This window comes from Neopelma chrysocephalum, unplaced genomic scaffold (genome assembly GCF_003984885.1).
Source record: "Neopelma chrysocephalum unplaced genomic scaffold, ASM398488v2 Primary Assembly neopelma1_98, whole genome shotgun sequence".
In the NCBI taxonomy this organism is placed as follows: domain Eukaryota; kingdom Metazoa; phylum Chordata; class Aves; order Passeriformes; family Pipridae; genus Neopelma; species Neopelma chrysocephalum.
Window position 1 is genome coordinate 3,103,268 of NW_020897761.1, and position 15,654 is coordinate 3,118,921.

The window sequence follows — 15,654 nt, forward strand, 5'->3', positions numbered from 1 at the left end:
GGAACTCAGTGTGACTTTCATTTATTGTCAGCAGTTTTTCAGGGCAGGGATGAGTTCTGGAACAATCGCTTACACCACTCTTGGCCTCCAGCAGCACACCAGCCCCATCCCACCCCTCACCACCATCCCGCTGTTCCTCTCTCCGGGAGCAGTGGCACGCACCACAGCTGGGCATATTGCTTGAGTGCAGGCCTCACCCCTGCAGGTTTTGGCACAGACTGGGAAGGAGCATCCGTGGCAGGAGCTCAGGTCCCCCAGGCTCTCACTGGCTGTGCAGCAAGTGCCTGCCTTCTGGCAAAAGCAGCACTGAGGTACTTATCCGTGGTACTGGGGAAGCAGCGACTCCTCGCACAGGGTCCAACACACCACAAATTGCCTTTGTCTCTTTCCATCCCGTTACCAGTTTGTATCATCTTCCCAGTTCAACTCCTCTTCTTCACCCCAGCCTGTAGCTTCAGCCTAGAATCACATAAAGTTATCAAACATTAAGGCACGTGGACTGTACTTGTGTGCTTAGCACAGCCCCAGGAGCCAGGCAGGAGCCCGTGTGGCTTGGGATGGCAGAGCATTCATCCACAATGCCAAAAATAAAGTGCCAGCAGTTGCAGTACTTGGTATTAAAGAAGTTTAAACTACAACAGGAAACTCCTTAAAGACAAAAATAAACTTAAGGGGGAGAGTCTTACATTTCTTCCCTAAAATTAATGCAAGAACTGTTTGTACCAAAACCACTTTCCATTAAAAAAGAATGCTATAAATTAAATTATTTCTTTCCCCCCAGGAAACAGCCATTTTCCTGCTGTATTCTAACACTGACACAGCACTGACTGCACCAGTGAGTGACTTCCCTCCCTGCCCCCCAAAATGTGGTTGAGATCATGACAGTGCTTCTGTCACAGGACATTGTGCCATTTTCAAATGTTGTAAACAACTTTGGTTTATGTCCCAGGCTGCTCTCCTCCTGCTCCCTGCTACCCCTGGGTACCTCTCTTGAGGCTGAATGAGCAAAACAACTTAAGTCAACACCTATTCCCTAACAAAGGGTACACAGTCAGGTGGGAGTGTTGCCTCCCCTGCTAGGAAACAGCAGCAGTCTCTGGAGTCTCCAGGAAGTGGCTACAGGGATTTATCTGATTTCTTAAAAAAAAAAAAAATTATAACCCCACTGATTCTCTGAAATAGAGAAATGTTTCAGCTATTCTTCCTGAAAATAGAGCACCCAGAAAACTTTACACTGGAATCCAGAGGTTCTTCTTTTCTGGTTTTTAATTGACAATGCTTTTAGGTTTTCCTAGAAGAACCAAGAGCAACAGTAAGTCCTGAGCACCCTCTGTGCTTGAAAGGCCCTTCTACTGGTGCTGGGACCATGCCTATTCAGCAGCCAGGATCCAGCCTTGTTAAGACTCTCCCTAACCAAGTGTAGGATTCCTGCATCCCGGATACAGCAACACAGAGTAAAAGCTGGAGTTAAAACTCCTTAGTCAGTACTTCTGGTAGTGTACAAATTGAGTCCATTCCCTCACTCTTACTTAACACAGCCCTCTTGCTGCTGTATGAATGGCCCACTGAATTCCCTGGTGCCTGCTAAGGCAGAGCTCAGCATCCTGTAGTCACAGGGAAGGACTCATCTGTAAGGCCTGTGCCCCTGATCCCTGCTCAGGTGTCCACCACCCCACCAAGGGGCTGGCTGGTGCTACAGCTCTGTGTGTGCTGCGTGGGCTTTGGGATCCTCTCAAGGGTGCAGTCACTGACACCCCCTGCCTGGAGCCTCTTACCTCGATCCCATCAGCTGCTGCAAATTTGGATGAAAACAGCACGTTCTGGGAGGCACCCAAGGGAGTGGGATCAACTGCTTCTGTCCTGGCCTCAGGTAAAATCAGGAGAGAGGAAGAAGGTTTAATGTCTGGGATCATGTCAGCAAACCAGTCCAGCTCAGGGTCTTGCACGGGTTTCCTCTTCACTTTGATCGTGAACTCTTCTCCCAGGCCGTTCTCTGATGAAGACTTCAACCTTTCCTGAGAGGTTGGTTTTGGCAGCACAGTTTGTTCCAGTTGGTCCTGGTGGTCCCACTTGTCATTGCTCCAGCTGTTCCCAGGGCAGGACTTTGTGGGGGAACTCAGTCTGAGGCTTTTGAATTCCTTGCTCAGTTGATGGGTACCTGGCAGAGGCCTCGGCCTTCCAACTGCATCAGCTTCTGTCACAGTGAGGCAGTTCCCTGAGGGCAATTTAGGACTGGGGCTCCTGGGCTCAAAGTCATCCCAGGGCTTCTCATCTACATCATGATCAGCAAAATAAGGTCCCACACTGCCCTGCAGCTCTCGGGGCTGAATTTGAATGTTCACAGTTTTCTCAGTGTCTGTCTCCTCTGGCTCACTCCAGTCTGGCCACTCCTCTGCTGGCTTTTCAGAGGTAGGCAAAGAGCTCCTGCTATTCAGTGTAGTCATGCTTCCAGGAATTCCATTCAGGGAGGGCTGAGTGCCTTGCTCACCTGTGGAAGACAAAGATGTTACATATTTCAAGGGAGCAAGTGCAGAAACAGAGTTGTCCCTAAAGCTCTTTGAGATCACAGGCAGCACCTGGCATGGGAGCCAGCCAGTAATTGGTTGGAAAAAAGCTCCTCTCAGATGAGAAAGCCCTGACACCTTCCTGCTTGTAAAGGAGGGAATTCACCAAGCCCTGGGGCACTACACTGCCAGCTGATGAGCAGCAGGTGACTGAGAAAAGGCCATGGAAGGAAACAGAGTTGGCTTTGACTGTCAGAATGAGCTGACCTGTAAATCCAGGGTATCTGCTGTGATATCTGCTGTGAGGGGGGTGAAAGCACATCACAGAACCTGCCCTAAGGAAACACAAGCTCGAGGCCACACAGCCAGCCTGTGTATCTCTGCTTCCCAGACAGCTATTCCCTAGGATGTCAAGGGTCACACTCTCCTTCCATCACTGTCGCCTTCTGCGGTTCACTGAATCTTTCAGATCAGTACATGGTGAAAACTAACATTTTTCAAGCAACACTTCATTTGTGGAACACTTGATTTCCAAGAAGGAAGCATTAGGACTAGGTTTTACCTGTCTTTAAAGCCAGGGGATTGTCTTGTCGCCCAGAAAGCTTCTTGACAGGTACATTTCCAGAGATGGGGAACAAGCTGGAATTGCTCTTCAAGGGCCGGGAGGTTTGATTTCTCTGATTGCTCACAACGTGACTGGGGGAATCTGCCAGGAGAAAAGAAAAGGAAGGACACAAGTCCACAAGGTGTGTTGTCAGTCTTAGCTGAAACCGCCCCCAGCATTGGAATGTTCTTATTCACACTGAAGCCTGGCACAGCACTCCGACAGCTGCACCTCCTGATCCATGGATAACACAATACTCCTCTGTTCCTGCTGCCTACAACTCTTGCCAGTACAAAGTTATGGCAACTGTACATGGCCAGTCTTTGCTGAGATGTTCTTTCAAAAAATACACAATGAACAAAGTGATTATGATCAGAGCAGATGCTTTAAAAATGCTGTCTGCCAGCTGGCTGGATCCAAAATCCCAACTGCTGCACTCCATGGCATCACAAATCCCCTGGTACCTGCCTCTTACAAAAGCACTGCGCTCAGTCACGACAACTCCAAGCATAAACAAACTCATGACTCCACACAAACCCTCTTCCATGCCTGGCACAGGCACAGCAGCTCCCAGGAATGAGAATCTGCACCCTGAAGGCTGCCCTCCTGTCACACCTGAGGTGAGGGGGGGGTGGGCAGTCAAGGCCACGCTCTGGAGCCGCCCAAGGCACGTGTTTCAAGGACAGCTTGGCAAGCATCCAGCTGCAGTTCATTCTGGGGTCACCTGGGCTGTGTGGGGCCCCGGTGCCACCACCTCAGAGTGGCACAGCTCGGGCCAGTGCTGCATCTACGCCCACAGGGCTCACCTGTGTTCCCAGCTGTGCCTGCCTAGGCTGGGCATTACCAGTGCCACCAGACACAAGGCCATGGCACTAGAAAGGACTGCAAGGAACAAACAGACCCCCCTTCCCCACAGTGCCCTTGATAAAGGGCATATCCTTTGAGGGACTTAAGCACACAGCTTGTTAAGCCTCATGTGTTCAGCTTCCAGTGCTGCTTTTTGCAGGTTATCACTCACTGTTGAGGACAAAGGTGGGTTTTTTGTTGTTTATCAATAGTTAAATCTAATTTTAAATATATTCTGAAAAATAAACCTGGTTTCCACATGCAATCCAAAGGGGTTTATTTACTACAGCCTACTAAAATGATGTAAAGAAACTAATGCAATGAGCCATCCACAGATTTTAATAAAGGGTGATAGCTGTCAGTACACACACAAACAGGAAGCAAACATTTATACTTAAATTGATCTCTGTCATGCATTTCATTTGGTCTCTGTATGTCTAAAGTAGCACAAGTGCTGATTCTTCCCTCCAGTTACAAACATCCTTATGTTTCAATATCCAGAAAAGCTTTCCCTTAGTACACTTGGTTCCAAGTTATCTAGCAGGTGCAGGGGCTACTGTCTTCACTTGGATTAGCTGAAAAGCCTCCACAGAGCTGATAAAATAGGGAAGTTCGTATTCCTTTTCCAATCTATGAATAGAAATTGTGGGAAGAAGGTGAGATTTACTATTTTTAAAAACAGGAAGGACAAAGGGAATATTAAAACAACTGTCTGTATAAGTCCTTTAGAAGGGCTCTATAGTTTTTCCACAAAGACAAACACACACTCAAACACTGTATCTCCTTTACTTACAGGGATTCTTAGGAGGAGATTTAAATTTTCCCCCATACATTTCCTATATTTAAAATATTTTTATGTAACCCTTCTTCTGATATCCATTCTGTATCTACAAATAGCACCTAACTTAAAATTGAATTTTGGCTGCAAATTAGCTTTTTTTGCAATTAACCTGTCACCAGCAATGGATTCATCATCCAAGAAATTCTGCCTACGCTGCTTGGACAGAACGGGCAAGAATCCCAAGGACACTCTGACCATGTCTTTTACCTTCTGGGGAGAGATCAGCAGTTTTCATAAAACTTGGTGCAGAGCTTTTGAAAATCTTGGTTCTTTCTCCACCTACAACCACTTCAGGCCCGAGCAGGGACACGAGCACTGCCAGGCTGTGCAGCGTTATCGCCACGATGGAGTCGCTGGTGTCTCGAAGGCCCAGCAACACCTGCACCAACAACACAGTGATGTCACCAACAACAGGAATTCTGCTTTTTCACCGCCTTCCCCTTTAGACGTTACACATTCAACGTAGCACACTTCATTTCTGACCCCCCCCAGCTCTCAGGAGATGGATGTTGTACTGTAGCATAAAATCAGCCTTCAACTTCATGCTACAAGCTAAAGAGGGTGGCTGATCTCAGTGCCTGGATGGGGCTGGACCAGATGATTTTTGAAGTCCCTTCCAACCCAAACCAAATCCATTCCAAACCATTCTGTGATTCTGTGAAACCCCATACTCTAGGATATACCACCTATTGGTTTGCTGTTCTTAACCTGTGGCAATATGATGTTTTTCAACTCCTCCCGGGAGAACAGCTCAGCGTAGGCGTGGATGTGGGACAGCAGCACCATCCGGACGTGCTCCTCGTGAACCTCAAACAGCTTCAGCAGCACAGGGATGACGTGTGCCTGGAACAAGGCTGGTGACAGGAGGCAGCTGGTCTGGCTCTCTCCAGTTTGCTCTAGGGAAGAAAGGTGGAGATGGGAAAAGGCTGCTTCAACAAGGAGAGACAGCTCACCCAAAAGCTCCTGACTGAGAAACCATCACAGGTGAGGGTGACAGTGTTGTCCCACTGCCAGGTCTGAGGCTGTGTCAGCTGCCAACATAGCTTACTTGGGATGTCAGAGATGGGAGGGAGGGGAGGAAACAGTGCCACTGTCCACTGCTCCATGGCCCTGGCTCTGAACACAGAAGGTCAAACAATCTTGAGAGAAGCTTTGCTTGGCTGAAACACCAGTAGCTACTTAAGACTTTAAATAACTTTTAAGCAACTTTAAGAGAGGGCAAGCAAAGAGCAGGAACAGAGACAGCTGGGGACAAGACACAGTGAACACCTCTCACAGGGGAAGGGAGAGGAGACTGAGTGCCCTTAGAGGTGAACGAGTGCAGGGACAGAAGGAAAAAGGGCAGGCAGGGGAAAAGTGAGAAGAAGGATATGCAGTGAGACCCTGGGGTGGTAGGGTGGGGTGACACATAAACCTGGGAGAGAGCCCAGGCCTTTCCTAACTCTCCTCCCAGCATCAGCAGAACAGTGGAAAGTACTGCAAACAAGGAAGCACAGATAACTGTCCTTTCCAGTTCTGTATGGTACAGGATTTGGTCTGGTTAAAGAAACACCACTGTTCCCTTGATTCAATGAAACAACCACTCTGAATCCATTCCAAACTTGTCAGTAATAATTGTGATGACAAAGTACTTAAAGGTCACCTTTCTTTGGGCCCAGCAGATGAGGAAGAAAACTCTTGACAGCTACAGGTTCTGCAAACACGAGCTGATTGAGTAGAAGAGGCACCAGCCGTGATGCTATCAGCTCCTCTGACAAGCCAGCCACCCTGTCCAGAAGGAATCTGCATTCCAGGAGACAGCAATTAGTATCAAGGCAGCTTTTCATGCATTTATGCCTGATTCCCTTAATATCACTTTCCCCTTTCTGTGTCTAACTCATCTCCTAGAGACAGTGTCCCAGGGCAGCCTCTCCCTGTGCCTGTGCTCTGACCTACACGGACACGGCTCTGCTCCCGCCTAGGGCTTCAGGCAAAGATAACACAGGCCAGGAGCCAGAGCCACATCCTGTCAAACCCCACACCCGGAGCACAGGCTGGCACAAGCACATCCAACTGGCACAGGAAGCTGCTGGGGCATCAAACTGCCTCAGAGCTGGCATCTCCCATGAAGAGCTACAGTCAAAACTACAGCAGGGAGCTTTCCTCTCACCCCTCACCCTGGTGCATCACAAGAAGCTTCCTACTGCTTTGGGAAAGGCTGTTCTACCCACCACCCTTGCACAAAGGAATCCTATTTTGAAAACACTTCCATCTGATGCATTTTAGAGGTGGTCAGAGTGTGGAATGGGTTTATCTATTTATGCCACAGAATTTAATTCTATGCAACTGCTCCCGCTTGTAGGATTTTTGTTTTTAAAATATCATGAACAGTTACTGCTTTTCTCTAGGCCTGGAGGAGATGAAGAGAAAGATGCACATGCTGTGATGGCCCCTCTGCCTGATAAAGGGGCAGCACTGCCCAATCTTGAAGCCAAGTGTTCATTCCTTCCCTCAGCAAACACTGTTGACACAGAGATAGTGGGAACCGTTCTGGATGCTCCTGTTGAGATCCCCTTTCTCCTCTTACTTCCTCCACTTAAGCCTCAAACTAGGGAAAAACAAGTGATGGTGGCCACAGGAGTATAAAAGAGGCAGAAAGATAGCTCTGTAACAACACCAGGGGTCTTTTATATGGAAAAAGAAGGAAAAACCCAGCTTCTCCCCCTTTCAGACCCAGTTAATGCCATGATAACACAGAAGGTTCCCTTATAGAAAACTTCTTGGGGAACAGCCGCATTTCCTGCAAGATGCACCACAACTACAGCCAAGACACCCACTACAGCTTCACCCAGGCAGGGCTGGCACCAGGATTAATTCATCCAGCAAGTCTTACTGCAAACTCTCACTGGTAGACACATTGCCCAGCAGGTACTCCTCCCAAACACCAAACCATTCACAAAGAACTGGGAAAGGAGGAGGTGAAGAGCTTCCTCTTCGATGCAATTGTTACTTTGCCTGGAGTACCCAAAATGGTACAGAGCAAACAACGTTCTGCCAAAGCAACCAAAATCTGCCAGCTGAGGAAGTACCTCTGGGCACAAGCCCTCCCAGGTCCCCCTCAATCCATTTGGCAGAAGTATGTCTGAAATAAGAAGCTTCCAGATTACAGTTTGTTCACTTACTTGAAAAACTCAGTTTTTTCCTCCTCAGATTTTAGTGTTAAGGTCTTCAGAAAATTCACAACTTCCAGAAAATCATTCCTAAACACAAAGACATAGGTTGGCAAGTGATGCTTAAACCATCCACAATGAAGTGACTGCAAATCCCCACTATTCATTCAGCAGAGGGAACTACACAGAGGGAACTACACAGAGGGATGCAAGTCTTGATCTGGTGGATCAAGAATGCCAGCATGGAGGTGAGACCTGAAAGCTGCTGCTCAGCACCTCACTGGGAAGGCTGGTAACAATTTCTTAATTAAAGGAGTCTCTTTGTCAAAGATTCCTGTAAGAGACAGGGATCAAATCTGCACTTCCATCCCACACCTTCACCAAAATAACACTCTGCAAAGACAGAAACAGGCAGTGTCAAGACCAAGAAAGGCCTCATACTCCTGTCCTTACCTGAAGAACTCGTGAGATAATAAGCTGGACAGTGGTGGACGACACTTTGGGTCTGGGTTTAGCAGTGTGCAGTGCAAGGTTTGCTGGAAGCTGGAGAGAATATCTGCTGAAACTGAAATCCAGAGCACCCACAGTTAGATTTCTCTCTCAACGCTGAACTAGATAATTTTAGGAGTCCCCCATCCTCCCCAAAACTTATTTTTCACACTAATTTATAGCAAAATTGCAAAGGGAAGGGAAAAAAAGCACTTCCACTTCTCTTCCTAAGCTGCCTGGCCATTGGGGCTCCAAGGAGTGCTACTGTCCTCCCAAGAAGCTTCCTGCTCCCTCTCTGCTGGAAGGTGGCAGCCCCTGCTCAACTGTGGCACAGGAGACCCATGTGCCACATCCATAACCCCTGGAGAGGCAGCTGGTAGGGCAGAACTGGAGCAGGTTTGGGAATGCTTGTGGCACATGGGCTGGTGACCTCCAGCCACACCTGACCACGTCCAAATGCAGCAAAAGGGGAACACAGGAGAAGCCAAGGCCTGCATTTAGCCCAGTAAACACAAAGAACAACACTGGCCACTGAAGCCATGGCACTCCTGCCAGCTGCCACAGAAGGTGAATGGTTCGACACACACAAGGAATAAGCCACAGAGGCCTGTCCACAGCAAAATGAACAGGTGTCATTCCTCACCCTGGTCATTGAGGACAGTCAGGAGATTTTCAACTGTTGTTCCAAAGGCAAAGGCATCCCTCGCGTGCCCGTAGCTGCTGGGCAGGATTTTGAAATCTGCAGACTGAAAATAAAACCAAAAAACATCATCAAAGCAGGAACTTATGAAGTACTTGGTAATTTCCAAGTGTTTTTTCCCACCCTCTGCCATATACAGTCTCCACTTCTTTTTATAGCACCAAAGCATACCCTGTAAGTAGAATATTATGCTAAAAAAAACTCCCCTGAGGAATTTATAACCCAAAGGAGCAACTACATCACAATGGAACAACTCCCCAATGGATGTTGGCAGGCAACAGCTTTCAGCATTTCTATGGAAACAGGTGATAATTAGAGAGTGAAAGAGTGCTCCTTCAGCATAAGCAACTCCAAGGATTCTCAATGGGTAGGAAGTGACTAATGGGTGGAAAAAAGGCTGTTAGAAGAGCTCCACAGCCATGGGACTGCAGTGATCTGGGCAATCTCAGCAACTACTCTGTCATTTTTGCAAGGCTTTGGTGACTTCGAAGCATTAAAGCTGCAACACAAAGCGTTGGAAAAATATTATTCCCTGTGCCCAACACCATTCCCAAACCAGGCATGGGACAGAAGAGGGGGAAAAGGAAATGTCAGATATCATCCAAGAGCCACTTCCATGCCATTTAGGCATAAGGAAATAAAACATATGAATGAAAATATATATCCTGAACATCACACTTTTCTTTGTTGCCAGCAGGACCTTCCTGGAGCAGGTGCTGTTACTCACCATCTCCTCGCACGGGATGCACGACTGGTCTCGAACGGACCTGACATGGCAGAGGAACTGGAAAGAGAAGACGAGGGACATGAGCTGCCTCCCTCACTCACCTGTGCCAAGCAGCAGAGCAGGGTGTCCCCATGGGCCAGGGCTCAGGGGTGGAAGGAGCTCTGCCCCTGCCCCTTCCGCTGGCACCCAGGGCAGGCTGTGCCTGGCTCTGCCCGAGGGGAGGCCCCCGTGGAGCAGGTGGGAAGCACCAAGCTGACAGGAAGCAGCTTCAGGGCCTCACAGCCAACTCATCGTGAAGGGTTTGTTGATCCTCTGGGAGAAAAGGCAATGTGCATCTGTGACACAGTGCCAGGCTGCAGCAGGGACTCTGCACAGCAGGCAGCAGGAATAAACCAGGAATTGTTCTGCTAATATGCAGATAAGATGCCAGCAGCAAAAGCTAAGGAGGCATTTAAATTATTTTCCTTATTGATTAATTTCAACCTGGATCTTACAGCTTCACACTAAAGCTTTTTTTTTTTTTAATTTGTTTTTCAGTAAGTCCAGAGGAGCAGAGATTTCTCACTCTTCAGCCAGTAGTGTCCCTTAGAAAAGTATCTGCTTTTTGGTTAATGGGGAATTAATTTGTGTAAACATTGTAGTTTATAGTTATAGTGTCCTTAGAGGAAAGATTCAGGACAGAGGTGGAAGTGAACCAACACACTTAATAGTAAATCCAGCTAAGTGGAAGGACTTAGGCCTTCATAGATGGCCAGTTTCCACAGGTCAGGAATCCTCTCCTGGGCATCCAAGGGTGCACTTGACTTGGCTCTTACCTCTGGGGTAGCTTCACTGAAGTTACAAACTGTTTCCATTCCTCCCAGCTTCCAGTGCCCATCCTCACTCACAAACACGGATGATAAACAGACATTGTTATGTGTGAGGTTTCCCTAGAACATATCAAAAAAAGAATAACAGACTCAGGGGATAGATGGAGATGTAAAATCTTCACCAGCGCTAAGTAGGTGCTGTGAGGGGCTGAGGGAAAGCTGCCAAAAAGCACAGTTCCAAAGTCCTCTGGGATTTGGTAGGTGGCTTGCAGGTGCCAGGCAGGAGGGCCAGGGTTTCAGAGGAGACAAAGACTTGATTGTCACAGCCCCTGCAACAAAACTGTAAATCCAGGGAAGTTCTCCAACTGTGAACACAAAGCCCCAGAGCTACAGTCTGAGCTGGGATTTAACTGCAGTCCTGGACAAACACGCAGTGCTCAATCAGGGGAGCAGTGACACCAATCTCTGACACGGGGTGACAGCTGTAAACAAATGCCAAGGCTGAGAATCTCATCTCCCTAAAGCAAGAAGCACTGCAAGCAGATTCATGAACTGAGAACTGCTTGCTTCCTTACTTCCAAACCCCACAGCACTTTCAACTACCCTTCCTCCCACAAAGCAGCCAATGATTTTAGCAGTTTCAGCCTAAAAGAACTGTGGGGCATGTGTCTGCTTTTTGGGAGGAATCAGAAATGACTCACCCAGACAAGCCCAGGTGCTCTCCTGTCCCCTTTCATATGTCTCCCTCCAAAGCCTGCTGGCTGCTGCCAGGGGTACCTACCCTGTCATGGAGGAAGATGAGTGCCAGCAGCACATCGTAGATCCCTGCGCAGATTTCGGCAGAGGAAAGTGTCTCCAGGACCAGCTCCAAAGGCTTCACCCGCTCTGTAACCAGGTGGATCCCATTTGCTTCCACGGTACAAGAGAGGAAGCGCAGAAGGCAAGGATGGCGCAAGGTTTTCAGGTGCTTCCAGAAACAAAGGGATCTGTTAGATCTCACCCAGGGCAGCTCCTCTGCCTGCAGAGCTCAGTCCTGTACTCTTAGCCATGTTTTCTCAGTGAATTTAGACAGCCCATCCCTGCTCCTCCCCAAGCACCCAGCACACTCACTCACTGCAGAACTTGTTATAATACATTGAAATAGAGTCATAGAAAGGTTTGGGTTGGAAGGGACCTTAAAGATCATCTCATTCCACTCCCCTGCCATGGGTAGGGACACTTTCCACCAGACCAGGTTGCTCCAAGGTCTCTCCAACCCTGCCTTGAACACTTCCAGGGATGGGGCAGCCACAGCTTCTCTGGGCACCCTGTGCCAGGGCCTCACCACCCTCACAGGGAGGAATTTCTTCCCGGTATCTAATCTAACCCTGCCCTCTGTCAGTTTAAAGCCATTCCCTTGTCCTGTCACTACTGGCCCTTGTAAATAGTTTCTCTTCATCTTTCTTGTCAGTTCCCTCCAGTTACTGGAAGGAAAAAGTCTTACATAGAATAAAAGAAAGTCTCAGCCATAATAAAAATGGTATTTTGGGTGAATCCACCCAAGAAAGACCCTCTGACTTATATCTGCAGGAAGAGATCAGCCCTCTGCCAAGGCAGGCAGGTACTGCTGTGTGGCCATTCCTTCCCACACTGCTGACATCTCACAGCACACGATGAGCTCTGCAGCTGCCAACCCCTCCTGCCCCCCTGCACTGCCACGGTCAGCTCCCACCTCTTCTCTTGCCCTCCCGCCCCAAGGTCTGACCTCTGTGCACCAATTCCCACCCTCCCAATAAAAGGGAGGGACAGCTGTGACAAGTCTGTCCCAGGCAGGCTCCAGTACCTTGGCAGCTTTATTGACCTTATCTTCGTTCTCCCGCTTGTACACGAACACGGAGGCGCGTTTGCCATCCTGGAGCACGGCCGGGTAGACGGTGTGTCCCGTGGGCAGCGTGAACGGCGGCTCCTCCAGAGTGTAGCTCTTCAGAGCGCTGTTCTCCGAGCCCATCCCTTGCACAGGTTCCCTCCTGACCACCAACAGGCCCTTGGAGGAAGGAGGACCTTTTTCAGACAGATTCAGTTCCGGCGGGCGCTGTCCAGTTCACCTTCAGAGCATTTTCTGCAAAACATGAAACAGCCATGAAGAACCTCCTCCTGCCAGTATCCTGCCCTTCAGCTTAAGGGCAAGAATAAAATCACCAATATTTATTTTGAAAAGGAAACCAAATGTCCACAGAAGGGTTTGGATCAGCAGGTGAGAAGCTCTCAGCTCTGGGGCTTGGACTGTGCTGGCACCTGTGCCAGCATCACCACCAGCTCTGACACACAGTGCAGCATCCACAACTGATCCCTGACCTGGTTGCCAAGCTGAGAACCCACCAAAAGCAGGATCCACAACACTCCCAGTCACAGACACCTACTGCAGGTGCTTAATTCAGATTAAGCACAGTCAGCAGCTAGGAACTGTGACTGCCACCACCTCGGGGCACAAGGAGCCCCTGGCCTTCTTAAACACACCATTCTTCAATTCTCCAAGCCAGGGGGGATTCCAGAGAAGGAGGAAGGATTTCAGGAGGTTACCTATAGCCAGGTAACCTGCTCCAGCAGCACACTTTTCCCCCTGATTACCTTCTCTCCATCTGACAAATATTCCATCTGCCTGCCAACCCTTCCTTCCTCCCACAGCCTGTCAGGAAGAGGCTGACACAGATTTTTGTGCTGCTTCCTCGCATACAAAACCGGTAAAACAAACACGCTGATTGCAGAGGCTCTTTTGCAAAACACTGACCAAGCACATGCTCCGTCATCAGGCTTGTGATCACGGGCCACGGGCGAGACCCTGGAGCACACAGGAGTCAGCAAACCTTCGTCAGGAATCAGGAGAGAGCAGCACCTGAGCTTTCGGGGAAAAGTGGGGGGAAAACTGACCACTCCCAAATATTTCATCAGGGGTGGATCTGCACCTTTTCAGCACCAATTCCTTTAATAGAATTTTTGCGAACTCGTTGGCACAAAAACATTCCTGCTGCCCCTGGACAGAAGGGTTTCCTCTCCAGTCAGAACCTGGAAGCTCTGCCCTGGCTCCCCCTGGTTAACCCTCCTCACCTGTGTGCATCACCACCAGCCGCTGCTCCTGGGCACAGTCCAGGGCATTTCTCTGCATTCTCTGCTCTTCCCAGCTGTGCCTCATTTGCTTCTTCTACTTCAACGATTTCTCAGATTTCACCCAGGACACCTGAAAGCCCTTAAGTATCTGGTCTGACCTGGTACCTCACGTTCCTCCAAATACATATGGACATATTTGACTTCAGAGACACCCACAGAATGTGGGTTCTGTTCAGGAACAGAATCACAGCATGGTTTGGATTGGAAGGGACCTTGAAGATCATCTCATTCCAACCACCTCTGCCATGGGCAGGGACATCTTCCACTAGACCAGGTTGCTCTAAGCCCCATCCAACCTGGCCTTGGACACTTCCAGGGATGGGGCAGCCACAGCTGCTGTGGGCAACCTGTGCCAGGGCCTCACCACCCTCACAGGGAAGAATTTCTTTCGTATAACCAACCTAGATTTCCCCTCTTTCAATTTGTACCTATTCCCCCTTGTCCTGTCACTACAGTTCCTGACAAAAACTCCCTCTCTGGCTTCCCTGTAGCCGCTTCAGACACTAGAAGGTGCTGTGAGGTCTCCACACAACCTTCTCTTCTTCAGGCTGAACAGACCCAGCTTTCTCAGCCTGTCTCCATAGGGGAGGTGCTCCAGTCCCCTTATCAACTTCATGGGCCTCCTCTGGACTTGCTCAAACAGTTCCATGTCCTTCTTACATTGAATATTATAACATCAGAGTTATTTCATAACTGATCTCCCCGAGTGCTGCTCTGTGACAGACAGCTCCAAACTCACATCCCCCTCTCCAGACAACCTCCTCTCACAAGAAGCCCAGCAATTCTCAGGATCACACACTGAGCACCTTCACCCTGCCAAGTGACAACAGCAGCCTAGAGAACCAAAACCCATGTTTTCCAGCTTTTTTTTGGCTACTGAAACTCCAGCAGGCAAAAGAATCTGCAAAGGTCTGTGCCCAGGTGTGGCTAAAACTGAACTCTTGAATGCTGAAGTAAAACACTCACACAACCACACTGTGCAAGGACCTACATTTGCTATATGAGTTAACAGCACTGCCCACATTATAACCCTTTCACATCTTATCTTCAATAAATTGTAAACAGGAGCATTAGATGTAGCACACAGCACACCCTGGAATGGAGATGAGCCCGGCAGGGAAAGCCAGAGAGACTGGGAGTTAAGGACAATGTGGGTTTCCTGCCATAAAGAAGTGAAATTGCAATTTACCTTATTCATGGGTTGCTGACACCTGTGCACGGTATTCACCCCAAACACACACGAGCCCTGGCGCTCCACAGCTCAGAGGGAGGCAGTTCCTGGTTTTCCACACGCCTTTTCCGCCACCTCCCAGGCTAGCAGAGCCTCCTGCAAGTGCTCTCGGAGGTGCTGGGGGCTTTGCTCCCAAAGGCAGGGGTTTCCCAAAGTGACACCTGCCAGTGTCCACCCGGACCCCCGTACACGCCGAGCACGAACAGCGGCAGGTGGGCGCTCAGCAGCCCGCGGGAGGAAGCCCGGCTTTACTGCACCTCCCGAAGGACAGCTCTACCCTGGAACCGGGAAGAGCACGCGTTTGACACCTGGGCTGCCCGGGAACACAGGGTACCGCCGGCTGCGGGAACAGCACAGCCAGAGCCGCCACCGCGGGATGTGCTCCCTGCCCAGCACCGCGACCTTCAGCCCCGCCGCCCGCCCCGCCCGCCGCTCACACAGCGCGCTCCGGCCGGGCCCGGCGCGGCCCTGCCCACCCCACCCACTGCCCCCCGGCCGGCCAGACCCACAGCAGCCCCCGCCGTGTCCCGCTCCCCGCACCTGCCCGGGCCGGCCCGCGGTGCCGGTGCCGCTGGGCCCGCGGCCGCCGCTCCGCCCGCCCGTCCGCTCC

At 49.8% G+C, this 15,654-nt stretch overlaps 1 protein-coding gene across 3 annotated transcripts in view; it reads right to left on the reverse strand.

Moving 5' to 3' along the window:
* Positions 1–5: 5 nt before the first annotated feature.
* Positions 6–15,654, reverse strand: part of SCYL3 (SCY1 like pseudokinase 3) — a 21,330-nt gene continuing 5,681 nt past the window's right edge. Inside the window, exons 1-14 of one of the 3 annotated variants that reach the window (XM_027694629.1) lie at positions 15,585–15,641; positions 12,492–12,767; positions 11,451–11,636; positions 10,676–10,789; positions 9,861–9,917; positions 9,077–9,179; positions 8,398–8,509; positions 7,957–8,034; positions 6,438–6,577; positions 5,504–5,691; positions 5,003–5,174; positions 3,067–3,210; positions 1,776–2,488; positions 6–459 (exon numbers count right to left, since the gene is read on the reverse strand). In XM_027694629.1, the coding sequence (XP_027550430.1) occupies positions 397–459; positions 1,776–2,488; positions 3,067–3,210; positions 5,003–5,174; positions 5,504–5,691; positions 6,438–6,577; positions 7,957–8,034; positions 8,398–8,509; positions 9,077–9,179; positions 9,861–9,917; positions 10,676–10,789; positions 11,451–11,636; positions 12,492–12,656 (2,235 nt within the window). In that variant the 5' untranslated portion in view covers positions 12,657–12,767; positions 15,585–15,641 and the 3' untranslated portion in view covers positions 6–396. Of the gene's footprint in view, positions 460–1,775; positions 2,489–3,066; positions 3,211–5,002; positions 5,175–5,503; positions 5,692–6,437; positions 6,578–7,956; positions 8,035–8,397; positions 8,510–9,076; positions 9,180–9,860; positions 9,918–10,675; positions 10,790–11,450; positions 11,637–12,491; positions 12,768–15,002; positions 15,338–15,584; positions 15,642–15,654 lie in introns of those variants that run through there. The other 2 variants (XM_027694628.1, XM_027694630.1) reach the window with 2 other exon arrangements.